General features: G+C 34.6%; 1 protein-coding gene across 5 annotated transcripts in view; it reads right to left on the bottom strand.

Annotated features, from left to right (window-relative positions):
• PALS1 (protein associated with LIN7 1, MAGUK p55 family member) overlaps window positions 1-17,839 on the bottom strand; it is a 76,088-nt gene that overhangs the window by 37,127 nt on the left and 21,122 nt on the right. For 3 of the 5 annotated variants that reach the window (XM_059182381.1, XM_059182376.1, XM_059182378.1), the window contains 2 exons: window positions 15,969-16,502; window positions 501-709 (listed from right to left, as the gene is read on the bottom strand). In XM_059182381.1, the coding sequence (XP_059038364.1) occupies window positions 501-709; window positions 15,969-16,335 (576 nt within the window). In that variant the 5' untranslated portion in view covers window positions 16,336-16,502. The remainder of the gene's footprint in view (window positions 1-500; window positions 710-15,968; window positions 16,503-17,839) is intronic. The other 2 variants (XM_059182379.1, XM_059182380.1) reach the window with 1 other exon arrangement.

Raw genomic sequence — 17,839 nt, 5'->3', positions numbered from 1 at the left:
TTAATGAAAGAAACTCTCACCATACATTAAAATTTAATTTTTTGGAATTCTATAGAGTTTGTATACAGGAAAAACTTCAAAATATTTACAAGCAACAAATTTTAGAAGTTATACATTTAGGACACCTGTTTATCATATAGAACTTAATCTCATTAGTACTCATCTCAGTTTATAATGTATAATGCTTAAAATAAAACTATACACTTATAAAAGGACTAAAAAACTTCCCTTTATTAAGTTAGACAAATATTTACCTTACTATGCAAACATGTGATTTTATATATAGAACAAACACTTCTCATGGAACAAGGCTCTGACTTTGAGTATATATTTTTTCAGGATAAAATTCATATAGCAATTTCCTAACAAGTTATTAAAATGAGCTCAATAGTAATTAATTCAAACAAGACTTACATTCACATCAGTATTTTCCAATAATACTCCCTTACTATCACTAACAATTAGCTTGTATACTTCCAGCAGATGTTCAGAATACATACCTCTTGTGCAAGATCTTGTGCATTGGAGATAAGAGGAAAAGGAGGACTGGCCTTGTTCATGTGTACTGTAACAGCGTTGTGTATCTTAAATGCATTCTGGAAATCTTTATTTTGTACAAGTTGTAAAAGCAGTGAGATATCCTCCTGGCTCTGAGAATCTACCAAAGTATGTTGGATATGTTTAAGTGAAGAAAACAAGTCTTCCACTTCTAGTAGGAGAAGGAAAAGGTATCCAAAAATTAATTGTTTCTGTCTTAATTCAACACGTGTTTTAAGATAAACTTTCTTGAAGCATCAAGTTTTCAAAAAAAAAAAACCGTTGCATATATTTTTGAGAATTAAATCACTATCGTTTTATGTATTCTTAAGTAAAATTCAAAAAATTATACAAAATAGAGTAACATTTTCCCCAAGCATCTGAAGTATAAAATACATACTCACTATAAAAATGAGGAATACAGAAATAAATTTAAAACCACCAACAGTCCAATCACCTAGAAACAACTTTTTAAAAAAATATCTTTGAGTATTTGCTTTTCTCATTTAACAGTTTATTTTAATAATTTTCCCACGTTGCCAAGTACTCTTTTTAAAACATTATATATAATGTTTTATACTCCGTTGCATGGCTAAACCATATTTTAAATTACCATTACATTAAAGTTGAGCATTCAGGTTACTTCCTTCTAATTTTTTGCTACTATAAATAATAAGCATTTCAATACATAATGATCATAGTTGAATAAAAATTTGAGAGTCTGAAGTTTTCTTAAAATAGCTCCTAGAAATAGAATTTTTAAGTAAGATTCTGACATTTTAAAAACCAAACAGCTTTCCAGAGAAGTTCTACTAATTTACATCCCATTAGCAATATTTTCAACAATATTCAACATTACAGATCTATAAAACAAATTTATTTAATGGAGAGGGTGAGGTTTAGTCATATTTACCAGGCACTTCTTTGTGGTCCATAAAACTCTTGTGAAACTTGTTGAGTCTCCTAAAATTATATTGAAAGCTGTGGGCATATGTATGTGTGGTACATGCCTGTTAGTTTGCTTTTGCAGCACATGCATTTTTCCAGGACAGTGTTATCCCAAAATGCTTAAGAGCCACAAGTTGTTTCTTCTCTGCCCAACAGGTAGATGTGTGCATGTGTGTATACATTTTGTTACATTTGTCAGAAATAGTCTGTCAGTTTTTTCATGTATCTGTTAACTATACTTATGGTAGCTTTTATTATAGAAGTTTTCAACTCTTATATGTTAAGAATGATCCACATTTCCTGTGTGATTTCTTTCACTGTTTTGGTGCTTATAAACTCCTGCTAGGTCATTAAATATTTGCCTACATTTTTTTTTGGCTTCTTACAGCTTCTACTTCATAATTAACTTTAATCCATCTAGAATTTACTTTGGTACAGATTTAAGGGGAAACTTTAACTTCATTTATTTTCTTCCAAGTGATTAACAATTATTCTAACACCACTTATTGAATAATTCTTAACTGTTCCACCGATTCATGATACCACCAAATTCTTATATATAACAGGGTCTGTTTCTAGTCCATTGGTCTATCAAAACCACAATATCTTATTATAGTAGCATTACAGTCTTTCCCCATATTGGTATGACAAGTACTTGGCTCGTTACTCTTTCAAAAATGTCTTGACTATTCAAAATGAGTAACAGAATAATTTTCTCAAGGCACACCCACACTCTCCCATTCCTCCAAAAAGAAAAGTCTATTGAGATTCTGACTGAAATTAAACCTGTATGAGTCTTGGAAAAACTTAAAGTGGGCACTACTGTCTTATACACAGTCATATGGAAAAAACCCTCTCACCTTAAATCTTTTTGTTAGTTTTCTTCATACAGTTTGCAGAAAAGCTACTGATTCTTATACATGTATCTTAAATACTACTACTTTAAATTCTTTCACAGACTTGAATAGTTCTTCAGTTGATTCTTGAGGTTTCTCACCCTTTTCCTCCCAAATCAAAACAGATTTAGCCTCTATAAAATACATAGATATGATTTAGCCTCTATAAAATACATAGATATGCTCTTCAGTAATTTAAAAAGCAGCAAATAACTAGGGGGAAAAACTGGAAAGTCGAAACTGTCAATCATGTGACCCAGAGCTAAATAAAACTTGAAAAGTAGCTAGAATTTAACCACAAGCTAAGATAATATCTAGAGCACTAGACAGAAAGAATATAGATAGGGAAAACTGGAAGATGTTTGTCAGAGTACAAACTATTGCTTTTAAGGGAGGTTCTGAGGATCTATATGATGACTATATAGTCAATAATACTGCATTGTGTGCCTGAATTTTGCTCAGAGTAGATCTTTTTTTTTTTTTTTTTTTTTTTTTAAAGATTTTATTTATTTCATTTGACAGACAGAGATCACAAGTAGGCAGAGAGGCAGGCAGAGAGAGAGAGAGAGGAGGAAGCAGGCTCCCTGTTGAGCAGAGAGCCCGATGCGGGACTCGATCCAAGGACCCTGAGATCATGACCTGAGCCGAAGGCAGCGGCTTAACCCACTGAGCCACCCAGGCGCCCCTGCTCAGAGTAGATCTTAAGCATTCCCATACTACACACAAACACAGTAACTGAAGTTATGGTTGTGTTAATTAACTTAGTTGTGCTAGATATCTCACAATGTATACATCAAATCATATTGTACACTTTAAATACATTTAAATTTTATTTGTCAAATATGATGTAGTAAACCTGGGAGGAAAAAAAGAATATGGAACATCAGATTCCATCAAATTCAAAGAGGTTAGCACAGAATTACCTAAGTGTATAAGAATTCCTAAGAGTATAGGGGCGCCTGGGTGGCTCAGTGGGTTGGGCCGCTGCCTTCGGCTCGGGTCGTGATCCCGGGGTCCTGGGATCGAGCCCCGCATCGGGCTCTCTGCTCAGCAGGGAGCCTGCTTCCTCCTCTCTCTCTGCCTGCCTCTCTGCCTGCTTGTGATCTCTCTCTGTCAAATAAATGAATAAAATCTTTAAAAAAAAAAAAAAAAGAATTCCTAAGAGTATAAAGAATTCAATGGGCTTAGAGTATCTTTAGAGCAAAACAGGAAAACATTTAAAAATCTTAAAAGGAAAAAGAACCACAAGACCAACAAAGTAGTTAAGGCAGTAATTGTCTACAATCTTAGGACTTAGACTTCACTGGGTAGATAACGAGATTCCTGTTTAAAATTTCAGTAATCGTTTAAAAGAGCTCAGACTGGTTGTCAGGGCAATGAGAAAAACCAAGGGCTTCAGATCTCACTACTGACTGTAACCAATAAGCAACTTTAGTCAGCCCCAAATATAACTACCTCTCTATTGTCTTCTTCAACCCCAAGAACATTGAAACTTTTAAAGGAAAGGAACTTCTGTGTTAATCTCTCCTGGTACCAAAGTCACCCATAAGGACACTGCGATACTGACATTGTTAAAAAAAAAAAAAAAAAAAAAAGCTGTTGTTTTATCTTCCAGCTATAATTACTGGTGTTAATTTGTTATACCATACAGCCTTTCAAACTTTTTTTTTTTAAAAATGCTGATTTAACTACATAGGTTACATAGTAAATGTTTTGCAATCTGTTATTTTCCATTTCTTTAGAACAAATACCCAAAATTACGGATCAGATAATAAAAACATTTAAAACTTTGGTACATATTCACAGATTGCCCTCCAGACTGCTACTAACTCATACTCCTACCAGTAATTAACTTGAGCGCCTGCCCCTACAAACAGGCCAAATTAAGGATTATTAATTTTTCCATTGTTTGTGATCTGGTTAGGAAAGAAAATGTTTCTCTGAATAATAGTGAGATTAAATATATTTCCACAAGGTTAGCAGTCATTCGTATTTCTTTTTTCATCTACTTTCTAATTATCTTTTGCCTGTTTTTCTTAGTTTTCTTTCTTTTTTTCTTAATGACTGGAATTATACTGATTATATAAATATCCCTGAAGTGTTATGCAGAACATACTGAATGTAACTACCTTTTCTTACTTTATCAGAGCAGTGATTTTTTATTTTTTAAGTATTTTATTTATTTATTTGACAGAGAAAGAGATCACAAGCAGGCAGAGAGGCAGGCAGAAAGAGAGGGAAGCAGGCTCCCTGCTGAGCAGAGAGCCCAATGTGACGCTTGATCCCAGGACCCCAGGATCATGACCTGAGCCAAACGAAGGCGGAGGCTTAACCCACTGAGCCACCCAGATACCCCTGGAGCAATGATTTTTTAATTGAGGATATTTATGAGAATAAGAGAATTTGCAAAGATAAGTCTTGAGTTCTATCTCAAATACAATCAGAATCTCCTGTGTCTTCCTGAATGATATGTCATTAAATATAAATATTATGTATTGATTTTAAGTTTATTATAATGTACCCTTCTGGTTAAGAACCACTAACTTAAAGGCTTTATTACATCAGTTACTATAATATTTTAAGACATGGTATACTTAAGACGAAGTATTTTCTTCTATACTAAATGACTGCTATATTGAGTTTTTGTGTCTGTTTTTTATAGTTATTCTATTTCCTTGTTGACAAATAGTTTTTGTTGCCCTTTTTTGCTCTGTGGTAAGCACAGCATATAATTCTCATATTTAGAATACTTTAAGTATAAAATAAGATAGTGTAGTCATATGTCATAGAGAAAAACTAGGAAAAGTAAGAAAGAGTAACTCAAACTAGGAACGACTTAATGAGAGATGCAACTTGAAATCAATGACCTTATTTCAGATCAATTCATAGTTCAGACACTGCTCAGATAGGAAATAGGAAATTTTGTTGTTAGCCCAAAAACGGAGAGTGTAAGGGAATGCAGGTTCCAGAGAAAGATGAAATCTGGCTATTTGTGCATAATGAATTCTAAAGCCACAAAGACCATGGAACAATTTAAAATTCAGGAGGAAAAAAACCCAAACAACTCCAGGCCAAACTGGAAATGTTTTTCACTCAGTAGGTCAGGGAATAAGATCAGATCTACAGGAACAGGAAAGCTGTAATGCATAATAATACAAAAGAGTCCCAAACAGGCTAATGACCGAGTACCTACCTACATAAGTGATGCATTGTGGGAAACCTAAGGACCTTGCCAATGCCAGAAATATAAAAACATTTAACGGGGCTCAACGTTCGAGATCATTAGGTTAACATCAAGACCAATTTAAACATTTAAACATTCTTTCCAACTTTTACATTCTTTTTCACCTCTTTAAGTCCTAGTCACATTTTTGTTGTTTAATTAGTAAAATCTTCCAATGAAATTATCTTTCTTAGGAATTGTCTTTAGACTTATTACATTAATCAATATTATCAGACTGAATTGAGATCACTTGTACTTAAGCTCAGCTTTTAAACACTAACAACCATTTTTGAAAAACTACAAATATATATTTGGCCCAAATTACATTTTAGTCACTGCCATTACTAAGTAATAAGATATAGAATATCATATTATATGCATATGTGGGATTTTATTTAATCCTCATAACACCCCTGACAAACATTTCCCAATTTAAAAAACAATCTCAAACTCTCCAAACTAGAGACATACGTAATTCAGATCAAATCTCTGGAGAAAATTAAGCCATAAACAAAAAATGGCACCCGGAAGAAGAATCCACTTCTTCAAACTTTTAAGGCAATGATTTTCTGCCACACCAAGGGAATAAAGAAGATAAACTCCTTCCCCCGCCCCACCCCGATTCTAGGACTTGCTTATGTTATTTATCTGTTTTGGAAAAGCTGTCCCGAGATGTCTTTTGCCCAGTATAGCAGCATGTAATGTACCCAGGTCAGTATTCAGAGGAGCTTATTCCTTCTAGCTATCTTACCACATATGTTTAGAAGGAATTTTCTCTAGCTGTTTGTGCATCTTCATACATATAATGCATATAATCCATGTGTTTTAGTCACCCTGCAAATGCTACTTTTATAATACCATGCAGGAAAGCTGCTTAAAGTACTCTCATCCTTCAGATCCAAATACTTCCATTAAAAATGTTTGGTGAACAAGTAGAAAAGATTAAGTTAGCAGACACTCAGTGAATTTTTAAAACTTCATTAAATACATGTAGATTGACTGGAAGATAAGGACTAAACTATATGTAGTTGAAACAAATGAGTATTTAAAGACAAAATATGAAATACTAAGTGATACAAACCCTCTGATGAAATCAGTGTTTTCTTAAAAGCCTTTTTTAAAAAAGGCTTATCAACTTAAAAGACATTAAAAATGATACTGCCTCTATCCAGTAAGTTTTAAAATCACAAAGAAGCAACAGATACCTACAGCATTAGTCTTAAAATACTGATCATGATAAATGAAATGAGTTCAGTCTTTACTCAGTTCTTTACTAGAAAATTCTCAATGTATTTCTGACAAAGGGTCTTTTCTTTGATATTAAAGTTGATGTCTAATGAAAAATTACTGTAACACCAATGCAGGGATTTCTCACTTTGACACACATTCTCATTCACATTTCAAAAAGTTTCATATAAAATTCTTAATTTCAAAGGTCAGAATATTTAGTTGTAGGTTAAAAAACTTTTAGGTCCTATATGGTATATCTTTTTTTTTTTAAGATTTTATTTATTTGAAAGAGAGAGAGAGACAGAGAGAGTGAGCTCAAGTGTGAGGAGGCGCAGAGGGAAAGGGACAAGCAGACTCTGCTGAGTGGGGAGCCTGATGTGGAGCTCGAACCCAGAACCCTGAGATCATGACCTGAGCTGAAGTCAGATGCTTAGCCAATTGAGCCACCCAGGCACCTTTATATTGTACATCTTTAAAAGCACTTTACAAATAATCATTATTCAAGAACAGTTATTTTTGTAGACACTTAAAGAAATGTTCCATTGCCTGATGCAGGTTATATTTGTTCACTTAAAACAAATGAAACATTCTGTACAATTCCAGAAGGCATTTTTAAAAATCCAATCAGATACAACTACATCAGTTCTGTCAAATACACACCCTCTTCTGTAATTAACAACGAAGATACACAATAAAGAGAGGGCAGAATCCAGAGAATACAGACTCCACTCCCATAAGCAGAGACACAATAGGGGAAACAAAAGGATAAACATGAGATGGACAGGAAAATAGAAAGATATAAGGAGAATCACAGGGCTAGTGAGAAAGAATGACACAGTGCAGAGAGGGAAGTGGACAAAGAAGGGAGTATTGCAGCAGAGACATAACCATAGTAAGGCAGGAGAGAGGGAGGGCAGAAAAGGGGACATGGCAGAGGAGAAGGCAAAGGCAAGCAAATGTGGCTTTGATGATAAATTCTAGTCAGCTACAGCTTCCCTACAAGAAAGTTCTTTAGCTCTAGTTTAAATTCTTTGTCCCACAGTTAGATCTAGTTCCTCTTTCTTGATACTCAGTAGAAATTATTTAAGTTCCCATCATCTTCTCTAACATTTCTTATAACACTTAAATTATTTATCTAAATGTATCATATTACCTATTATTATATTATCTGTTACATATTACCTAAAAATTATATTTGGCATTGGAATACAATTAATCAGATAAATACAAACATGTACATAAATCTATCCCCTGCATCTTCTCCTTTCCCTTTGGTCTTCTCCTGGTAGCCTAAGATCCAAGAATGAAGATTTAAATTAGGCAACAGTAAGCAAAAGCCAAGAGTTGCTCTATCTGGAATTCTATCTTTAAATACCCAAGATTCTAGACAGTCATATGGGAGAAATTTTTGGCTTTAAGGTTAAAAAATAAAATTACCAAAGAAGCTAAGGAATCTCCATCTTGAAAGTTCTAAGGAACTTTCAAAGTAGTGGTGATAACCACCTATCTGGATTAACTTTGCTTATTTTAACTTATGCTATCATTTACCCCAATGGAGACAGTTCCTAGAGATCTATTCTAGCGTAAGAATCCTCTATCTCATTGTTCAGATAATACAATTTATTTAACCTATCCTCAGAAATTTCTAGGTTTCAACTAACTTTATAACTTTTTTCCTGAAACTTTTAAATATTTCTCCTTTTCTCCTAAATTAGATAGTCAAACTGAATATTCAGATGAGGACCTTAGTATTTCTGAGTATGAAGACATTGTATCAGTTTCCAGTATATCTATCTGCTGAATCAAAATTAGAACATTCATTCAGGAAAGCTTTGCTTAAACAAAGGTAGACTTTTTCTTTTTTTTTTTTTTTCAAATTTAAGAACAAAAATTCAGATCTTTGAATTTTGGTCATTAGTGGGCCAAGTCAAAATGATATTTAAAAAAAATATATCAGAAGCTCATGAAAAATCCTGAACAGTAATTACTCATTAAAAAATTGGTTACAAATTAAAAACAAATACCAGTTAAGTATATAGGCAACGACAGTTAAGAGACAAAGCACAGAAAAATCTTACCCCTGAAAATGGTAAGACAATGAAAAACTGTAACTAAAGCCCCAAATCTGGGCTGAGAATACCTGGGTCCTAATTATTGCTCCATCACTTGTTAGTTGCATTATCTGTCACTGGACAACTCACTACAAGTCTCCGGGCCTTTCTATAAAATGAGTGGGTTTGAGTAGTATATTATTTCTCAAACTTCTGTTGGCAATTCATTAAAAAGTATATAGGGGCACCTGGGTGGCTCAATGGGTTAAGCCTCTGCTTTTAGCCCAGGTCATGATCTCAGGGTCCTGGGACTGACTCCTGCATCAGGCTCTCTGCTCAGCAGGGAGCCTGCTTCCACCCCGCCTCCCACCCCCACTGGCCTGCCTCTCTGCCTACTTGTGATCTCTCTGTCAAATAAATAAATAGAACCTTTAAAATAAATAAATAAAAAGTATATATATTTTATTTTAACCCAGCATATACAAACCTATTTGAAATATAAGATTTATAAATACCTATGTGCAATATATTTTAATGTTTTATAGTTTATTCTAGCTCTTAACAAGTTACTGATTGGAAGGATGGCTAAAATTAAAAGACATAAAATACAAGTAGAAGCAAGGATGTACAGAAACTGGAATCCTCACACATTGCTGGTAAGGACACAAAACAATACAGATATTCTGGAATCCTCAATAACTTAAACATAGAATTACCATATGATCAGCAATTCCATTCCTATTATATACCCAAAAGAAATAAAAAATTGGTGTTCAAACAGAAACTTGTATGTGAGTATTCATAACACTATTACAACAAACCAAAAGCTGGAAACAACCCAAATGTTCCATCAGTAGATGAATGGATAAACAAAATATGGCATGTCCATAAAACAGAGTATTCAGCCATGGAAAGGAATGAAGTACTAGTCTATGCTATAACACAATGAACCCTGAAAATAATATGCTACATAAAAATAAGCCAGTCACAAAAGGTTATGTATTGTATGACTGACTTATAGAAAATGTCCCAAATAAACAAATCTATAAAAAGAAAGTGGACTAGGGTTGTTAGGGAGAGGAGAGACTAAGAAGTGACTGCTAATGGGTAGTTTCTTTTAATGAAAACAATCCGAAATTATACAGTGGTGATGGTTGCCAATCTTACGAATATACTAAAAACTCATGAATTACACAACTTTAAAAGAGTTAATTTTATTGTATATGAATATCTTTTTTTTTTTTTTAAAGATTTATTTATTTTAGAGAGAGAGAAAGTGTGCAAGTGAGTGGGTTTAGGGGTAGAGGGAAAGGGTGGAAGGGAGAAAAGCTCAGAGACCAACACAGGGCTCAATCTCATGACCCTGAAATCATGACCTGAGCTGAAACCAAGAGTTGGATGCTTAGCAGCCACCCAGGCCACCATATGAATTATATCTTAATAGATCTGTTATTTAAAAAAAAAAAAAAAAAAAATGAGGGCGCCTGGGTGGCTCAGTGGGTTAAGCCGCTTGCCTTCGGCTCAGGTCATGATCTCAGGGTCCTGGGATCGAGTTCCGCATCGGGAATCTCTGCTCAGCAGGGAGCCTGCTTCCCTCTCTCTCTCTCTGCCTGCCTCTCTGTCTACTTGTGATCTCTCTCTGTCAAATAAATAAATAAAATCTTTAAAAAAAATAAATGAAAATTTACTGGTTAAGATCCACAAATTAACTTCATGGACTAAAAGGTTAGATGATCTCTGATGGCTTCAAGTTCTTACAAAAGTTCAATTTTAGGGTGCCTGGGTAGCTCAGCTGGTTAAATGCTTCTTGGTTTCTGCTCAGGTCATGACCTCAGGGTTGTGAGATTTGAGGCCACGTTCGGCTCTGCGCTCAGCATGGAATCTGCTTGAGATTCTTTCCCCTCTGCTCCTCCTCCTGCCCCCCATATAAATAAATAAAATAAAAAAACTAAATTTTAGTCAAATGTACAGTGTGCCACATACTTATTTACATTTTTTCACTTGGTTCTCAAGAAAATCCAGAAGCTGAGGCTTAGAAAAGTTAAGTAAACTGTCTAAAGTCAATAGCAACTATATGAAAATAAAAAGTATTTAAACTCTACATCTGACTCTAGATATCCCTTTCCAATACTGACTGATGTCCTGCACTTTTGAACATATCATGATATAATGATGCAAGTCTTTGCAAAAGGGCAAAAACTAAAATCAATTATTACTTAATAAGTAAAATGAAGTTTTGATGCAATGTGTCAAAGACTGATATAGCAGTTAATTATTTCTCAGAATTGCGCACACTTAACAACCAAACATTACATGACTACATATATTATAATTAATTTTCCTAATCTTTACTCTAGATTAGCTCTAATTTTAGCAATCTGAACAAATCAGAAAATTTTCAAACAGACCCAACATTTTAAACATTAAATCTAGTACTCATAAGTCTAATTATGCTACTCCCAGGAAAATAAACTTCCTCAAAGTATGACTAAAAGAGCCTGGAAACATCTATAGCAGCTGAGGAAAAATTTAGTAATTACTAGCTTTTCAGAAGTAAGCTGAACTCAAGGTTTATTGGCATTGGAATTGTGTTTGTTGACTTTAAATAAATAAACTTTACTGAAAGCCAATCTTTAAAAACGTTTATCACAATTCTAGTATAACCCACGGTTAGTCAGAAGTCAGTAACAGAAAGAAATCTGGAAGATGTGTTTTACTTTGTTAACATCAAATACAGGAAAACTATTACTGTCTTTACTGCTGAATATTCAGAGACATGGCAAAAATATGTAGACACTAATCAAGACTGAAACATGCTATTAATTAATATAATGAAGTATTTTACTCACCCTAGTTTTCTGCCCCTTGGGGTACCTTTTATCTTCATATTAATAGCATCCAGTATGAATTAGAAAGCCCCTAATTACAAATTTCAAGGGTCTCCTTATTAACCACAAAACAGCTCATCACTGGTGTGTGTGGGTGGGTGGATATGCCTTTCCTAAGGTCTCTTCATATGTGACAGATGACAAGGTTTCCTCCTTTATTCCCTTTAAATAATCTATTCTATTTACTTGTCTGTAACCCTGGACCAAAACTACTACTATGTGAATAAAAAACAAAAGCAGTGGCACGTGCAATCAAGAGGTATCTGAAAAATGATTCTACTTTATTTCATCCTACTCTAACCTGCTTTGTTATCTTCTCAGAATTTCCCTCACAAAGTAGTTTGTTTTGCTTATGAAAGAGAACAAAGATACTGAGATTTTATTTGAAGCAAAGCCAAGTTTTAAGAACTCATGCCAATTTTAAGGAAAGCTTCCCTAATATATCAAAATTCTTATAATTTAGAATATTAATATTATTTATTTGAAGTTAAATTCTCAATCACCAGTTTCTAACTTTTAATAAGATTCTAAAATTTTTTAAAAAGATTTTATTATTTGAGAGAGCACGAGTAGGATGAGGGGCAGGGGCAGAAGCAGATTCCTGCTGAGCAAGGAGCCTGATTCGGGGTTTGATCCCAGGACTCTGGGATCATGACCTGAGCCCAAGGCAGATGCTTAACAGAATGAGCCACCCAGGTGCCCCTTTTAATAAGATTCTGACTGCTTTTAAACAAGCAAGTTCAGTTCATCCTTTCTAAATATTTTCTATCAATTCCATCCCTGCATTTTTATTATTAAACAGTGCCTAGTTTATAAATCCTTTCACTAAAAACAACTACCCAAAGTATCCAACCTTCCAAACACATTTTCAATTCTTAATACAGTATTTTCTCTACACACAGATAAATGATGATGTATCATTGGAAACTGATGGTTCTCTTTCAAAGAAAGAAATCAGTTGTTGCATCCTTTCCTCATTTAAAACAAAGGTGGCTGGCTGTTTCTGGCTGTGAAAGAGACTGAGAAGTTGCCTCTGGCATGTGTTTATTAATCAAAATGCTGGCAGGGAGACATAACTTTAAGGGAGTACTTCTGTTGTAGTTTGATGTGTTAGCAAATTGTACAGGGAAAAAATGTTTGGTACAAAGCTATTACGCTTCATTTTAAAATGAAAACTTAAAACTCAGTACATCCAAAAGTGAAGCTTTGACTGGCAATAACTCTGTAACTTTTACTTTTTGTTTCCTAAAATTAACACATTTGTGTTGAGTCTATCAACATTAAATATATTACTTATTTCTCAAAATATTAAGTATCCCCCTATTCAAAAATTGAATTACAAACACCTGTTATAATAATAATAATAATAATAATAATAAAAGACTTATTTATTTAAGAGAGAGGGAACATGAGGATGGGGGGCAGAGTGAAAGGGAGAGAGAATCTCAAGCAGGCTCTGTGCTAGGCGTGGAGCCGGATTCGGAGGGTTGGCTGGTGGGGGGGGGGGGGGCATTCTATCTCATGACCCTGAGATCATGACCTGAACTGAAACTGAGAGTCAGACACTTAACCAATTGTGCCACCCAGGTGCCCCTGGTACTACATTTTGAACTACTCTAAAACAAAATACGTAAAATAACCTTAAATTCAAGGTATTGCACAAAGGTATTTCTGAAAACCACAGTGGAATGCAAGCTGAAGAAAATACAGCTGTCCTTTAATCTACACTTGCAGGAAAGTTAGATAAGTAACATATAAACAGAAATCAGAAAAAGCAAAAAAATTTGAGAGAAATGTCTCCAATCTTCTGTGCTTAGGCAAGAAAAAGTTTCACTAAAGCAAATCTGGCTTAAGCTGTATTTGTTTCTTTACTGAGGGTACATGAATATTAACTATTAGATGGATTTTTCTGCCTGATCTAAATAAAGCAAATGGACAAATACATTAATCTGAAAGAAATTTAAACAAAAACCAATAAAAAGAAAAAGGAAAAATCAGTCCAGGCTTGGGCTGGATACATTACAATGTAATCATTTTCCAAGTCAGAGAGAATATTTACAATATTTGAATAAAAAACAATGGAGGGGCGCCTGGGTGGCTTAGCTGTTTAAGCATCTGCCTTCAGCTCAGGTCATTATCCCAGGGTCCTGGGATCCAGGCCTGTGTCGGGCTCCCTGCTCAGTGCTGAGCCTGTTTCACTGCCTTCCTCTGCCCCTCCTGCCCTGTTTGTGTTCCCTATCTCAAAGAAATAAAAACAAAAACAAAAATAACAGAGTGGTGGGAGATGAGGGCCAGTAAGAGGTAATCGGGAATTAAATATTTTTACTCTAACAGAACTCTTTGGGAAATAGAGCATAAAATCCCTTCAGGTAAATATATTTTGAAAATATGTATTTTTTCTGTTTTCACTGTAATTATCTTTTTAAAGGAGAGAGAGGTTTATGGAATACACTGCAAGATAGCGGTGGGTAGGACAAGGGAGATGCTCTCTCCCTGTTTTCAGTATAATTATAATACCTGAAGGCATTTACCAGACTTCACTATCACTGAACACATCTGATTTAAAACACAGAGAAGCATACACATTACTTTCTCTCACGAAACATGGTTCCTTAATAAATTTTAATGAAGATGATGATGGGATGTAGTAGAAACTGCTTCAGACTTAGAACAAAGAGACTTTGGGAGGAAAATATCATATATACAAATCTAGTATATAAGGTTATTTTGGGAAAACTACAAAAAGGTGTTCCATTCCTACTAGCAAGAGCTCTGATCCAGTGAGTGAAGAACACGATGGACATCATTCTTAAACTCTCTGAAGTACACCAACTGCATATCTATATCAAGCAAATTCAAACTTGGCCCTACCACTTATTAGCTTGAAATCTTAAACACTGAGTTAACTCAATTTCAATTTATTTCCAAAATGAAGATTATAGTGTCCTGTTAATAGAATTATTATAGATATCCCACAGCATGGAATGAGTACAGAGCTCAATAGACACTTAAATGAATGGCAAAACAACAATGAAAAGTCTCTCCTTCCACAGAAAAGTGAAAGTAGCTCTATTTTCACATCTATAAATAATAAATGCAAAATAGAATACTTAACTTCGGTTAGCCTGGGTTTTTTTTTTTTTTTAAGATTTTATTTATTTATTTGATAGAGATCACAAGCAGGCAGAGAGGCAGGCAGAGAGAGAGGAGGGAACAGGCTCCTTGCTGAGCAGAGAGCCGGATGCGGGGCTCCATTTCAGGACCCTAGGATCATGACCGGAGCCGAAGGCAGAGGCTTTAACTCACTGAGCCACCCAGGCACCCCCAGTTAGCCTGGTTTTAAGAGAACACAAATTAACATACATCTCTAACACCAGTTCACTGATCAATTTGTGTGTGTGTGTGTGTGTGTATGCACGCATGTGTGCATTTATGTGTAGGAAGGGAAGACAGTAAATTCAATGATAAAATATTCTAAGTCTGGAAACATTATATTTGAATCTCCCTTGCAGGCTCATAATGCATATTAGCACTCTAAAGGGTCTGAAGTCCTGTAGTAAGAGGTTTAACTTATTTAACCCATTGTTCTCAAAATTTATTTGGTCACAGATTTCTTTTTTGTTTATATCTACTAATAACTCATGGCGCTAGGTTTTGTTTTGTTTTTTTCCCCTACAGAATGGAATTTGGAAGTTTTGAGCCATGTTTTATGTATATGATGCCATAGGAACAGCTCCACTTCTTATTGGCAGTCATTAATTAAAGAAAACCAAAAAGATTATAAGTTACAGATAGTAATTTCATTACAATTTTACGAACTTCAAGGCAATCAGAAATTCAAAATCTGAAACTGCTTTTCAGTAATTTTGATATAAAAGTTTGAGTTTGAAATAAAAGGTGAATTTCAAGGCTATGTTAGCCCACATGAGGAAATTATTAATTCAAAGATTTTATCTAAAATCCATGTTGTAATGAATGAACATTTTAGCCACACGCTTTAGCTCTATGTGACTAAAAGTAAACAATGATGATGACTGGTTATACGGCCTTTGCAAGAAAAGAACTTATCTTGGTCTGAATTCAAACTGCTACTACTTACATTTTATTATACTCTTCTTCCTTCCTGTACACATTCATGTTAAGGCAAGAGAAACAAAAGTAAAGCATTTTCTATTCTACTGCTGTACTTACTTACCTAATATTTTCACAGCATAATGAGGACTTTCTAAGACAATTCCTTCCTCTGTGTCAAATATAGGGTTATCTATTCCAGTCTTTGGAGGAATCTGGGCTAGTTTCTTAAGTCTCATGGAAGAATTAAGGTCAAGTTCTTGTTTTTTCCCTTCTTCTTCACGCCTGCGCCTCATGTCTTCCTGTTGCTGCCGAATGCGCTCCAGCTGTGCACTTCGACGCACTGGCATCATCCTGGCGCCCAAATCTCCGGGGCAGTCAACAGCCATCTCTCGATGCTTCTGAGGTTCCTCTGGTGATGCAAGATCAACATTTTTTACTTCGCTGTCTGATTCCTCAGTAACATGCCCATTCATATGGGATGTTGTCATGGTTATCTACAAAAACCTGTACCACTTTTTATAAATCAATTTCTCCTATAAAGCCAATCTCTTGATTCTGTAGTATAAAATCCATGTTACTTCAAAAAAAAAAACAAAAAAACAAAAAACTTCTCACATCACATAATAATGCTATGAAATGTATCCATGAAGGAAATCTAAGGGGAAAGATGGGGAAAAAAAGTATAAGAATTAAAATATAAAAGTAGATTTTACATAGCCCACTTCCAATCTATACACAATATAGTATCTTATAAGTGTATAACATTATTTGGCTATATAGATTAAGTACTTTCATTTTATAGATAATGCTGAGAAAATCAAGGTATTAAAAAACAACAACAACCCTCCCAAGAATTTGAAGCATACTGTTTAATTCTACAGCTGAGAAAAACCATGTATTGGAAAGTTTAGCCAAGTGGGAAGTAAGAAAGTTTTAGGTACTAGTCTGGTAGAGAATAGGTTGCTTAAGGTATAAAGATGTATATAGTTGTCTCAACACAGTACTTTATACTCAATACAGGAGATATGAAATAGCTTCCTAGTTAACTGCTAAAGAAATGGGCATATAGCAAGCTATGCTGGTGGTTCACTTGAGATTAAGGCAGCATTGTCAGGGACAATTCACTTCTAGGAGTTTATAAGAAGCAGGAGATACCTAATGAAAAAGAAACTTTAATTAGCAGCAAAGGCATCTATAGGATAAAATCACATTAAGTGAGAAAAAGACTACGTGGGTTTTCAGTCCTTATAACCAGTCCCAATAATAAAAGAATTAAGAATTAATTCTTTACGAGGATTCATTTCAAGAAAATGGTAGTATCTATTACCACCCAAAAAATGTTGAAGTCACAGCAAATAAGAATATATTAGATTTAAAGATCAGAAACTGAATTTTAATTCTGCTGCTGCCACTTGCTCTGGTTTTATGGTTTAAGCCTAGTCAGTTTCTCTCTCTGAACCTCGGATTTCTTTGGAAAACTTATTCATAGGCTTTTTCTGAGTTTTAAGTGAGATATACCGTATGCAAGTTTTAAAACTAAAAAATGCATACATGCATATTAATTCTTAGCATTAATTTGATTCTATTTTAAAAATCCATTATTAACTTGATTCTCCTATTTGAAAAATCCTTCAACATATTTCATTATTTCTTAAAAGATTTATTTATTTTAGAGAGAAAGCATGCACAAGCAGGGGCAGGTGCAGAGGGAAAGGGAGAAAAGCGGACTCCATGCTGACTGCACAGCCCCACTCAGGGCCATTCCCACGACCCCATACCACGACCCAAGCAGAAATCAAGAGTCGGATGCCCAACAGACTGAGCCACCCAGGCTCCCCACTTTAACATATTTTAGACAAGAAAAATATTTTACTGGATGACACCAGCTTTTCATCAAGCCATTTCTTAGGTATAAGTAGGCAGATTGTTTATATATGTGTAAACCCACACATTAAATCCAATTAGTCGTCTCTGTTCAAGACTTTAAAAATA

This window comes from Mustela lutreola, chromosome 7 (assembly GCF_030435805.1).
Source record: "Mustela lutreola isolate mMusLut2 chromosome 7, mMusLut2.pri, whole genome shotgun sequence".
Lineage (NCBI taxonomy): Eukaryota > Metazoa > Chordata > Mammalia > Carnivora > Mustelidae > Mustela > Mustela lutreola.
This window is presented reverse-complemented; position numbering and strand designations above follow the sequence as displayed.